This window comes from Hippoglossus hippoglossus, chromosome 21 (genome assembly GCF_009819705.1).
Source record: "Hippoglossus hippoglossus isolate fHipHip1 chromosome 21, fHipHip1.pri, whole genome shotgun sequence".
Lineage (NCBI taxonomy): Eukaryota > Metazoa > Chordata > Actinopteri > Pleuronectiformes > Pleuronectidae > Hippoglossus > Hippoglossus hippoglossus.
The window spans coordinates 20,759,850-20,773,300 of record NC_047171.1 but is presented as its reverse complement, the minus strand read 5'-3'; the positions used below and the strand labels follow the sequence as shown (position 1 = coordinate 20,773,300).

The following is a 13,451-nucleotide window of genomic DNA, read 5'->3' as shown; positions in this document are numbered from 1 at the left end:
TTCCCTCCTAAATTTGCTAATTAAGGAATTTTACTCTATGAGGTCATGCACGGTAAATTTTAATTATTTCTTTGTGATTATTCTCTATTGTGGAATAATATTGTTTTTTCTATTCACTGTAATTATTAGTTCAATTCAGTATTGGTATCATATTGACTCAGGTGTTTATATAGTAATTAGATACCATATATAGTAATCCTGGTTCCATTTGCAGTTTTTCAGCAGCAGATTATGTAAATACAAAGCCACTTAGGTCCAAACATCTGTTGGATTAAACCCCAAGAAAAGCTTTGATTCTTCAGCAGTTTCATTACAGAAGGATTTAAAACAGCTCTGTGATACAGAAGAGAGATATTCAGTAACTTTAATTGGTTCCACTTAAGAGGAAGAAACACATAAAACTGATATCTGAATGGTATTTGAATGGAGGGAATTTTGGGCGAGTGTTATCTCTTTTCATTTCTTAATGGTTCTTAATGATGGTCCATTGTTTCCTATGTTAGAGGAGATAAGATAAGAGTCCCACTCCTTGTAAGATCTTCCACTAAGCAAATCTATTTGACCACAGCCACAGGTATCATCACGATCACTTTCATTCATTCATTAACCTGCCCTGCATGTCTTTGGAACGTAGGAGGAAGCAGGAGTACCCAAAGAAAACCCATGTCAAACTGGGATTTGAACCCAGAACACTCTGCACCAAGATATAGTGACAGAGCTTAATATAGGTGACGTCAGATAAAACCAGTGAGATCAACACATAGAGCGTCTTTAAGTGTTTGACCTTTTCTAGCCAAGCAGTGGAACTTCCTGGGAATTCACAGAGAGAGCTTTAGCCCTGCCTTCTTTGTGTATAGGAAGAAGGCATGTCCCAGTTCCCTTTTCAGTGGTGTCTGCTTGTGTCACGGGGCTGTCAGTTAAGTGTCAAGAAACCGGTGTGTGAGAACATGAGCCATGTGTGAGAAATCTTAGAGAAACCTTACGAAATGTAACCTGTCCAGACCCGAAGATGAGAGTCCTGGAGCGGACAGGCTGGGTCTGCTACTTGTTGGCTGCACTGCTGCTGACATTCGCTGCGGCAAACAGTGAGTACTGATCATCACAAATCTCCCTCTGACACTAACAAAAACCTCTGCTGTTGGAAATAAATGTCAACTTTCTGACACAAAACAAACAAAAGTTTTATAACTTGTCCTTTTTACTGACTCTGAGGTTTGAGTGTTTTCAGTTTCAATGTTGTTCCAGTCTTTTTAGCTCCTGACCTGTAATATGCAGTGTTTATAAGAAAGGGCTTTGTTTATGCAGAGTTTGTTAAATTATGGCCTGTGTTGCAATGTTATTGTGACATTTCCTGTTTGCAACCTGTCAAACAAGCACATGAGAAACCTGCTTGTTCCGAGTTTCGCCTCAAGAGAAAGACAGCACAAAATCACGACAAATCATTTCCATGAAATTCACTAACATAAGCAGTTTGTTACATAAATATATACATTATAATATCTATTCATTATTTCTCAACCACTCTTACAAAGCATAAAGTAACACAGAACTACACAAAGCTGTCAGTAAACCAGTTTTTATCATAAGAATCACAAAACTCTTACTAACTACCCTGCATCCTAAACTTGTTAGTAAGCGACATATTATTTTACATGAATAAGATTGTGTTCATTTATCTGTATATTTGATTGTATTTGTGCTTTCAATATCATATCTCGATTACATTTCTTTGTCATGAGGCTTTGACATATTGACATCTTAGGGAATTCATATTTAATATTCTAATATTTAGAAAATACATTCAGCAGCCATTTTTTTGTCCCTTATATAGGCATCGGTCCGCAGAAATCCGTAACAATTAGGCTCTAACCATGAATTTTTTCTCCTGAATAAAAGTGAAATGTGGTTAAATCTTCTTTATGGACAAACAAAAATTTCATAAACCTGAGGTCAATATTTAAACCTTCTCACAGCTCTTGTACACTACATTATATTGATAAATATGGTTATTGAAGAACACTATATTTTGATGACTTGGTGGAAATGGCTTTATTGCCCTGCCCAAAAGCATTATGATGATAAGACCTTTGTAAACAGCATAGGTAATTTATTACTCTGTGCACCAAAATCTAATTGAATCAGGAAATGATTGCTGGGCGTCCAGGCCTTGTTCGGACTAAGAGAGTCTCACAGTTGCAGACGAGGTCTTCACTCAAACAGATTAATGATGAATGGAGATTTTTTAGAGCTGAGCCGAAAATGTTTTAATTTGGTGTATTTTCATTGCCTAAATGATTTATTTCTTTTTTTTAAGCTTTTTTTTTAAACAGGATATCTTGGGAGTCATCATGGTGAAAACTAATGAGTTACAACATCTTTTGCTCTAAATTATCTTTATGCAACACGTTAATATTTGAACATCTAATCATTGTTAGATTAACACAAATTCACACTGTGAGCCAAAGCTCTGCTCTGTCAGTGTAAATTAGCCTAAACTCAAAGCGCTCCCTTGTATTTTCTCTTTGTTGGAACCTTAATAAGACCGATTTATCACTACAGGTAATTAAACTGTGATTTTAAATAAGCACACTCTGTTTGTCCCCATTATAAAAACGTTTGTTTGTGCTGTGAGGAAAGTTAATGTTGTGGACAAACTCAATAGAATGGCCCTCAGTGGATCAGATAGAGCTGAGGCCCTACAGTCCCTTCAACAAATCGCGCACACTCACAAATATCAGTCCAAGATTTATTCATTATTTCCTGGGAAAATGGTGAAGATGTTGAAAAGCGCCCTATTTTGCAATGTTAAAGAAAGTGGAAAATAAATTCACCCCCTGATCCAGATCCGGATCATAATTGAATGGGTTCTTTCCCGACCCATAACACATAATTACTAACAAACGGACAGGAGTGAAAACCTAACTTCTTTGATGAAGATAATATCAATATCTCACTGTTAAGCATGTTGTGTTATTGTTACACACGACACAGACTTTGTCCAAGCTGACGTGCATGTTACTTACACCTCCTGACTACAGCAGCACATCTCTGACTAACTGAAGCTTAACTTGTTAAATGAGAGAGCAGGTTTTTCCTTGTTCATATTGATCTATGATATGTATCAATGAAGTGACACAATAACTGTTACGGCCAATGATTGTGGGGAAAAAAGACATCTGGCCTCACTAATAAAATCTCGTGCACTGCGTCCATATCAAGAATAATAAAACCATTTCAACGGATATTGGGTTTGAAATGTTTGTTGAGTCAGTGTTTTTTTTCAACCTGCAGCCTCTTGTGGATTAAATAGGTCAAAGGAGGCAAATATGTACTTTCACACTTTTATGGTTGAGTCTCCAGGAAGTCCCGTACCTGAAAGAGGTCAGGATTGTGTTCAAAAGGAAATTATTGAGTCGGTGTCAGGTTGCACAATAAAAATCCCCACTTTATTACATCAGAGAGAGACATCTGACGCCAAAGGTTAATTTTCTACACAACTACAGCAGCCTAAAGCAGCTTGGTCTGATGATATGTAGTAGGAAGAAGTGAGTCAGTTTTCTAAACTCTAACGTTAATCTACATGTGAATATAGGCTGTGTAAAAGGGCTATGAGTAAATAAATAAATCAATCAACTGCATTGGCAACCTTTGCCATCACTTTACTGATATAACACTAACAATAATAACAAAGGTTTTCTGTAACACAAAAGATTTACAAAGTGCATTACTAAAAACATGGGGGATAAAACTGAATAAAACATGTAAAAGCAAAACTAAGAAAGATAACATCAGAGAAAAAAAATAAAAGCACTGCATGCATTCAAAATAAGGCATTAAAATGCTTTAAATCAGTTTAAAATTAGGTATTCAAAGACTTTAAATCAGTTAAAAATTTAAAGGCTTTAAATAATTTCCAGTCTTCTTTTCAATTTGCAGCGCGTTTCTGTATTTACATGTGCTATGTTGTCTAGTGGTGAAGTGTCATGTTGCAGCTGAACGCCTCTCACCTCCTCCTCCCCTTCCAAACATGAAGGAGAACCTGTGAACCATTAAAACTCAAAAGGTGTTTAGTTTGTCCACTCTGGGCTACTACAAGAAAAGTGGCGGCCTCCCGAGAGAGGACCCACTCCTCATGTAAATATAAAGTATTTGAATATAAAGGGCTCATTCTAGGGTAAAGAAAACAACAATTTAATCAATTTAGATGAAACACACTAGTGAAAACATCACTAGTGTTATTTTATATTCAATTTCTGCCAGTAGATTCCTTTCACGTAAATATTACACACTGGACCTTTAATTTGCAAAAGCTTTTTCTGTTTGCCTGTGTATTCTTACTTTGCAGTGCGTATCTCGGCCAGCGTAAGTTTTTACCATTGAACGATGAATGACAAATGACTGGTTTCCCTTTGCACCGTCCCATCCAGACCACAGTGGGGAGACAGAGACCTACCATGTGAGTGCAGGACGCCTCCTCTTGCTGAGGTGTCACCTTGCAGACGCTCACACCAATGTGACCTGGAGCAGAGCAGGGAGGCAGAATGTGAGCCTGCCCAGTGGAGTGGAGGTCCGGGCTGGGTTACTGTGGTTTCTACCTGTGCAAACTTCTCATGCTGGAACCTACACCTGTGAGAAAAGGTATAAAACACATGTGTCATAGTGGCTGTGTGAAGAGATTTAACGTCTGTAAGTGTTGACTGATCTGGACAGGAAGTGACAGACACACTCCAACATCCTACAGCATCCTACAGCATCCAACACTAACCAACAGCATACAACACTAACCAACAGCATCCTTCAGCATCCAACACTAACCAACAGCATCCTACAGCATCCAACACCATCCAACACTAGCCAACACTAACAACACCATCCAACACTAACCAACACTAACAACAGCATCCTACAGCATCCAACACCATCCAGCACTAAACAACACTCACAACAGCATCCAACAGCATCCACCACTAACACTAACAACAGGATCCAACAGCATCCAACAGCATCCAACACTAACAACAGCATCCAACAGCATTCAACACCATCTAACACTAACCAACACTAACAACAGCATTCAACACCATCTAACACTAACCAACACTAACAACAGCATCCAGCACTAACCAACACTCACAACAGCATCCAACAGCATCCAACAGCATCCACCACTAACACTAACAACAGGATCCTACAGCATCCTACAGCATCCAACAGCATCCAACACTAACCAACACTAACAACAGCATCCAACAGCATTCAACACCATCTAACACTAACCAACACAAACAACAGCATCCAACAGCATCCAACACTAACCAACACTAACAACAGCATCCAACACTGACAACAGCATCCAGCACTAACACTAACAACAGCATCCTACAGCATCCAACACTAACCAACACTAACAACAGCATCCAACAGCATCCAACAGCATCCAACACTAACCAACACTAACAACAGCATCAAACAGCATCCAACACTAACTAACACTAACAACAGCATCCAACAGCATCCAACAGCATTCAACACCATCTAACACTAACCAACACAAACAACAGCATCCAACAGCATCCAACAGCATCCAACACTAACCAACACTAACAACAGCATCCAACACTGACAACAGCATCCAGCACTAACACTAACAACAGCATCCTACAGCATCCAACACTAACCAACACTAACAACAGCATCCAACAGCATCCAACAGCATCCAACACTAACCAGCACTAACAACAGCATCCAACAGCATCCAACACTAACCAACACTAACAACAGCATCCAACAGCATCCAACATTAACCAACACTAACAACAGCATCCAGCACTTACACTAACAACAGCATCCAACAGCATCCAACAGCATCCAACACTAACCAGCACTAACAACATCATCCAACACCATCTAACACTAACCAACACTAACAACAGCATCCAACACTAACAAACACTAACAACAGCATCCTACAGCATCCAGCACTAACAGCAGCATCCAACACCATCCAACACTAACAACAGCATCCAACAACACCCAACACTAACCAACACTAACAACACCATCCAACACCATCCAACACCATCTAACACTAACAACAGCATCCTACAGCATCCAACAACATCCAACACTAACCAACACTAACAACAGCATCCAACACCATCCAACAGCATCCAACACTAACACTAACAACAGCATCCTACAGCATCCAACACCATCTAACACCATCTAACACTAACAACAGCATCCTACAGCATCCAACATCAACACTAACAACAGCATCCAACAGCATCCAACAACATCCAACACTAACCAACACCAACAACAGCATCCAACACCATCTAACACTAACAACAGCATCCTACAGCATCCAACACTAACCAACACTAACAACAGCATCCAACACCAACACTAACAACAGCATCCTATGGCATCCAACACCATCCAACACTAACCAACACTAACTACAGCATCCAACATTATCCAACACTAACAAACACTAAAAACACCATCCAACACTAACAACAGCATACAACACCGTCCAACACCATTCAACACCAACACTAACCCACAGTAACAACAGCATCCTACAGCATCCAACACCATCCAACACCATCCAACACCATCACCAACCGGCAGCATCCAACAGCATTTAATTTGTTTAAAGAGGAGATTTGTGTTTCCATGCACTGGTTTTGCCCATAATATTGTTTGATTTGGTAACCAAGCCCAGTGGGAGGGGCTAAATGTATAAAAGGGCAGCTTCAAGCCCTTGCCAAGAGTCAGAGTCAGAGTCAGAGTCAGAGTCAGTAATCCCATTTTTATTTCCGACTACGCCTGTGTTTTTGATGAGTTTTTAAGACTGCTCAAAGACACAAATAGAAGAGATGGATGCATTTGTGACAATTCAATATAACAAATTTAAACTCCTTGCAGATGATACTAATATATATTTTTTTAATTGTAAAAGATTGTGTCACATATTTGGGGAGTGAACAATATGGCAACAGGTTTATGATAACGGTAGATAATAGTATTTTCACATAGCACCAGTAATGCCTGCTGAATTGCATCAGATCCTTTTCTTAACCATCACACTGAATTTACATTTACATTTAGTGATAATTAAGTAATAAAGTAACAGAAATAATGGCCATAATTATGTTCAGTCTGTTACAACATCAGAGACAACAGGGGCTAATCTTGATGTTGTATTAGGAGGAGAAAAACTTAAAATTTTAAAAAGTTTAAATTCATTCGTCAAAAAAATCATTCCACCTGGACAAAATAAAAAATACCCATAGAGCGAAAGGTCATAGATGTTAGTGCAGCTTGTTTGGATTTCCTGGATCTGTCTCAGTGTTTGTCTTTATACTTCACTCTAGGTCCAAAACTGGACCATTGACGATGAACTTTGGGTTGTCGGTGTCGTCCGGAGAGTGTCCTGATCCATCTGAAAACATTTCCATCTCCCGAGGAGTCAGTACAGTTCTTCCCTGCAAACAGAGAGAGATCTTCCGACTGAATAACAGTAGGAGCATACGATGGATGAAGGTAAAAACGACCCCATGATTTTTATTTTCTGTTCATCATGCAAATGCAACACTGCCCCCAACACATCTAAAGTAAGTGATGTTTAAATTATCGTCATCTGCCTCATCTTCTGGTGATTTGCACTGGTTGCTATAGTGCTGCTGTTGTGGAAACACGACTGGGTGTGGAAGGGGCTCAGCAGTGTTAAATAATCCAAAACCCATTCTCTCACCATGAGGTACTTGACAGCGTAACTAAAACATCAGTTATCCACATTCTCAAGGACAGTCCCTCTGCACGATTCGTTTTTAGTGTCCAGCCAATACACACGATAAGGAAACCTTACTAGAATATTAACAGTGTTAACAGTAGTTACATCTCTAATGAGACTTATAGTGGGTTACAACTTCCTTACAGTGTATGTATTTCTGTGTGTAGGACTGCCGCCTAATTGAGCCCATGTCTTTGGATGAGGATGGCTACATGCGGCTGGATCCAGCCTCAAAGGAGGATGCTGGGAATTACACCTGCCTGGTCGATGTTAGCTTGGATGGAAGGACCTACACAGCTGCACGTAGCATCCAGCTGACCATTAAAAACGGTTTGTACTGTAGGTCAATAAAGTCACTTGAATGACTGACACACAACTATTCATTGTTCAATTAGAATTTGTGTGACATAAGTTTTTCCCTTTGTTTACATCAAGAGACCATTTTAGTTATTGTGGAAACTATGCAAGATTTCTAGAATAAAGTTGTAATATTATGATCGTAATATCATATCAGAAATTTTGGAATTCAAAATGGCCATAATCCTAATATTTGATGCAAAATGTAAAAGCTTTTTCAGGATTACCAGCAGCAAGTTTTCAGATCACTCATTGTGTCTCTGTCATCTTGGTCTATATTGCCTTTACTGTTGTTTTCAGTAGTATTGTATTGTAATGTACTGTATTATTTTCTGTCACACTGACAAATATTGCAGATACAGTAATTACAGACCCGGAGGTGCTGTTCCCCAAAGGGCAAGTGGTCCTGGTTGAAGTGGGCAAGTAACAATCTGTCACAAACTATGATCACTATGATAGAGATACACACACGTCTTTCAGCTTTGAGTTTACAGTGTGATATCTGCAAACATGACTGCAGGTTTATTTATTTGATTGTTCATTGTATAGGGACAGAGCTTGTTAAATCAAAAAGCCAATTTTCATGTGTCCCAAGTCATGCCCCTGACTAGGGTGTGGCCCCTGTAAACTTAACTGTGAGTGAGAATTAGTGCGGTAATGCACCTTGACATTAGTTGCCACCTGCCAATATACCAAATGAACCGAGAATTAGTTTAAAATCAACTTATTATTCATATTCAAAATCCAACCTATACCTCCTCAGAAGCAGTGAAGAAACACTCCATCCAGTCAACGCTGGACTTATTAAAAAACATATTCTCTTCTTTCTTTATATATATTTATTTCTTTCAATAAAATTCCTACGAGCTCTCAACTCTTCAGACCTCTAAAAATCTTAATGATAATAAATTAATAAAACTGAGGTTTACACATTTTGTTTAAGGAGTTCAAACATCTGCAGAATTGTGTAAATCAATTCAAACACTCTGAAGTCTTTTGCCTGTCATGTTAAAACCTTGTCTGTTTACTTCTAAATCTTTGTGTATATTCATCACTCGTGCAACAATATATCTTGGTTTTATGTACATATCAGTGAAACTCCACTGATACAACCATGCAGGAGTTATGGCGGAATTGAGGGGCTTAAATGTTGCCTTGTGACCTAGATTAACTTGCAGAGTGACAGCTGCTTTGTTTACTCATTTCACTGACAAGCAGGTATGAGAGCAGAGCTGAAGTGTTTCGCCTACGTAGGTTTCAGTGAGGACCATATCACCCTCATGTACTGGACTATTGGTGGGGCATTCACTGAGGAGCATGAGGGACTCAAGGAGTCCTGGAAATAGTGAGTATCTGCTAACTGTCTCACTTTTTCATGGAATAAGCTAATAATATTTATACTGACACTTCCTTGGAAAAGGAGGGTCAGACGGAAATGGAGCAATGCTTGCATTCAGGCAGCCAACTCGAGCTGCGCTGCTCCAATCATGTGACATAACCCATGTGAGATACCTCACTCTCCACAATCATCTATGATACACACCCATTATAGATGATTAGGTGGTCTATTTAAGCAGAGAAGATTTCCCATTACTCACTTTTCTAGCTCTGCTGCGACGTCAGTATTGCTGCCAGTTGCTTCAGCCCCTCCACCACCCCAGCATCAACCTGAAGGCCCTGACGAGGGGAGTTATAAATATTTGCTAATCACTCCCATCATATCTACGTAATCATATCTGGGGGAGTGATTAAGTCGGAGCCTAGACACCAAACACTAACCTGTTCTACTGTTGCAATAAACATATGAACGTGAGTGACCTAAATATGACCAGGAATCATTCCCTGGGAAATTGATGAAAATGTCAAACACACCCCTCAGTCTGGATCTGCAGCAAACTTTAGCTGTAACCAAATCAGAGCAAAAGCAATGAAAAAGCAACATAAAACTCATGTTTGACTGATTTATCACTGACTGACTGGTCTTGTCCCTTCTAGTACTCATGATAGGGGGAAGGTGTACGGTCTGTGCACTCTATCCATCTCTAAGGTTACTCGTCTGTTCCTCGATGTCCCCATTCATTGCAATATAATGACCCCAGCAGGAAAGAAAGTCGGATTGCTGCTGCTTCAAGAAGGTAATTTCTTCTCTTCTTTTTTTGCTCTCTTCTTTTGAACATGACAGTGCTGTGCAGTAAACGTCAAATTGAATATTGATCCAAAGTAGCAAAACCGGATTCCTCTTAAAATTCAATCAAGCTGCACCAAATTCCTTCCAAATGTTTTTCATCATGATCCATGAATTACTGGGAAAATGTGAAAGAAAATAAAAAATCCTGGCTCCGTCCCCTGACCTGTCTCTAAAGACCTTATAAACATGTGACTGTTGACAGTGGCAGAAGGGACATGAGGGTTTCACTAATGAAAATCTAAATGTGATCAACAAAGAACACTTTAGTAGCTGATGGCTTCTCGGGAAGATTTCCACTGGGTAATTCCCGAAAGTCTCCCCTCATTGCATGTTGAATAAAGTGTCTGCCTCCTCCTCTCTCCAGCCGACCACAGTGCCTTCTACACCAGTGTTGCTCTCTGCCTCACTGGCATCGTAGCCTCTCTGGCCCTGGCTGCTGGCTCCCTCTTCTTCAAAATAGATGTGGTGTTGGCTTACAGGAAACTGTTGAGATATTTTTCCAAACAAGGTTAGTTCAATGTTTAGAGAATCCTTGGACTGCACATTTCCAGGGAATGACTTCTTTGCATCATTGCTTAGTAGATTACAGTTCTGTGCCAAGGCCCTTCAGTCCAATTATGGAACTTCATTTAAATTCACTAGATCCGTATATTTATTTGGATTTGCACCAAATTGCACACACACCCTATCAAGCAATGTTATAGAAAGTTAAAAAAACGAATTCCTGGATCTACCACCTCATTCAGATCTGATTAATGCTGTTTTACCTGACTCATTCACATCCTTTCACCAAGTTTCATAGAAAATCCTTCCACTTGTTTTTGTGCAATCTTACAAAGGTAACCTCCTTGGCGTAGGTAACAATAATGAAATTCATTTGTTGAAGAGTAGTCTCGTTGTATCAGAATAGTGGAATGAACCAAAAATGACAAAAACAAGTTCATTACAAAACCATGTCGAATAGTTGAAGTGAATCATAAACAGTGTGATAGTGACGGTGATCCTAATCTGAAGCTTCACAGAGATAATGCTTTCTTCTCTACAGCTCCAGATGGGAAACTCTACGATGGTTATGTGAGCTTCCTCCATCCAGACACCCTGAGCTCATCTGAGACAGCCAACTTTGCCCTGCATATCCTGCCTGAGGAGCTGGAGAAGAAACATGGCTACTCCCTGTATATCAGAGGACGAGACGACTGCCCCGGAGAAGGTCAGGTTATGTTTTCTTTATTAGTGTTTGCAAGTAGAAAAAAAAACCCTGTAGCGGTAAATGCAAATGCATAATTTCCTGTGTTTGATCTCTAACAGCCTTGCATGATGTCATAGCTGCTACTCTAAAGCAGTGCCGCAGACTGATAGTCATACTGTCTCCTGAGACAAAATCTCCCACTGAAGTCGAAACAGAGGAAATGTCACCATTATGCAACGACCAAAACCAGCTGTGCTATGAACAGACAATAGGCATTTACGACGCTTTGACGCAGAACGACACCCGAGTCATCCTGGTGGAAATTGGTGAGGATGACTCTGCTGTTCCCACTCTAGATGCTAGTTCCCACTAGCATCACAAATATTGAGTCACTATGACTCAATATTTGAACAAGACTGCTTGATATATAATAATTCTCCTCAGATACTCGACCATTACTGACAATAATCCATCAATTCATTGACCTTCAGTTATGCTTCAAAATGTTTATTCTAATCAATGCTGCAAATACTCTTATCTTGCTGATGTTCTCCTTTACACTTGACATCTATCACACTTCTGTCCGTCCTGGGAGAGGGATCCCTCACATGTGGCTCTCTCTGAGGTTTCTACCTTCTTTTTACCCTGTTAAAAGGGTTTTTTTAGTAGTTTTTCCTTACTCTTGTTGAGGGTTAAGGGCAGAGGATGTCACACCTTGTTAAAGCCCTATGAGACAAATTGTGATTTGTGAATATGGGCTATACAAATAAAATTTGATTGATTGATTGATTTGATCTGGTACAGTCCCAAGGTTGAGCGTTACAGCAACAACTGCACGGGCCAGCCGTTCTGAAGCATGTAACTGGGAAACATGCTTTTTTCCCCCACTGATCATTGTGAAGGCTCAGTAAAATGCAATGCTAATTCATTTAACGTGGTAATTTTAACATATGCTCAAAATTCTATTCAAATCTACCAGGTGGCCCAGTGGATTTCAACCGCCTGCCAGAGTCTCTTCACTACATCAAGAGGAAACAAGGAGCTCTGAAGTGGGAGAAATCCTCACCTGGAACCCACAGTCTCAGCAAGTTGCACTCAAACAGAAAGTTCTGGAAGAATCTGAGGTACCACATGCCCTCAGTGCCCGTAGGAAAACACCAGACAATTATCTAACCCAAGTGAAAAACTTCATCCAGCCTCCATCATAGATGTGAGCTTTGTTCCATCGTGAGCTTTAGGGCTGTTTCCTGTAGATAAGTTTGTGTCTGACATGTGGAAAGCAGACTGCATCCTGAAACGTACTGTACACTTTACTCTTACTGTTTTTCTCTTCAGGACATAATGGCTTAACACGAGGGCTCTCAGTATCATTTACTAGAATGCAAGCCTATTTATGCATTAGTATATTTTTATATTTAAGATATTCTGGTTCGGTTATTGCAGATAGCTTTTTTGATTTTAGTATTTTCCTTTGTCTTTACTTCTCTGACGTCCAATGAAAGTAACAAAATGGTTCGAAGAAAGAGAGAAAACTTTTCAAGATAATCTTAACTCGGTTTTCAGTAGTTAGATAACTGAATAAACTGGCTAGATAATCAGAATAAAATGAGTGTCAGCATTGGCAATGTTCTTCAGCACATTCTCAGCTGCCTCCTTCACCTTTTACTACGACAGAAAACACGTGTTGTGCATATCTAACCTGTGATTACAGATTTAACCTCCCAACTGTGTGACATCATGTTCTCTTGTTGCGTATGTCAGTTATCATAAAACATATTTTATTTATCAGGTTGAATACCGCTGAGTTCAGAGTGTGTCTGATTCGGAAGCAAAATAACTGATGACCTTGTAATTGTTGACAGATTGGGGAGAGTACCAGGGGAATTTCCTTCATCATGTTATTTTAAAGGTTGTTC

General features: G+C 39.6%; 1 protein-coding gene across 2 annotated transcripts; it reads left to right on the top strand.

The window, feature by feature from the left end:
• The first annotated feature begins 732 nt into the window (after window positions 1–732).
• On the top strand, window positions 733–13,373 carry LOC117755312 (interleukin-1 receptor-like 2). 2 transcript variants are annotated; one of them, XM_034574997.1, is made up of 11 exons: window positions 733–1,085; window positions 4,428–4,638; window positions 7,383–7,551; window positions 7,969–8,122; window positions 8,500–8,577; window positions 9,377–9,503; window positions 10,154–10,293; window positions 10,711–10,854; window positions 11,392–11,556; window positions 11,655–11,861; window positions 12,515–13,373. In XM_034574997.1, the coding sequence occupies exons 1-11, from the start codon at window positions 1,010–1,012 to the stop codon at window positions 12,706–12,708; spliced, it is 1,665 nt and encodes a 554-aa protein (XP_034430888.1). In that variant the 5' UTR covers window positions 733–1,009; the 3' UTR covers window positions 12,709–13,373. The 2 variants fall into 2 exon arrangements, with proteins under 2 accessions (XP_034430888.1, XP_034430887.1); XM_034574996.1 differs by having other exon boundaries at window positions 7,969–8,140; window positions 8,506–8,577.
• Window positions 13,374–13,451: the final 78 nt, after the last annotated feature.

Coding starts and splice junctions, on each gene's coding strand:
- LOC117755312 (XM_034574996.1), top strand. CDS start 1,010: ATGAGAGTCCTGGAGCGGACAGGCTGGGTCTGCTACTTGTTGGCTGCA. Junction 1,086..4,427: donor GACATTCGCTGCGGCAAACA/GTGAGTACTGAT, acceptor CGTCCCATCCAG/ACCACAGTGGGGAGACAGAG. Junction 11,862..12,514: donor AGTCATCCTGGTGGAAATTG/GTGAGGATGACT, acceptor CAAATCTACCAG/GTGGCCCAGTGGATTTCAAC.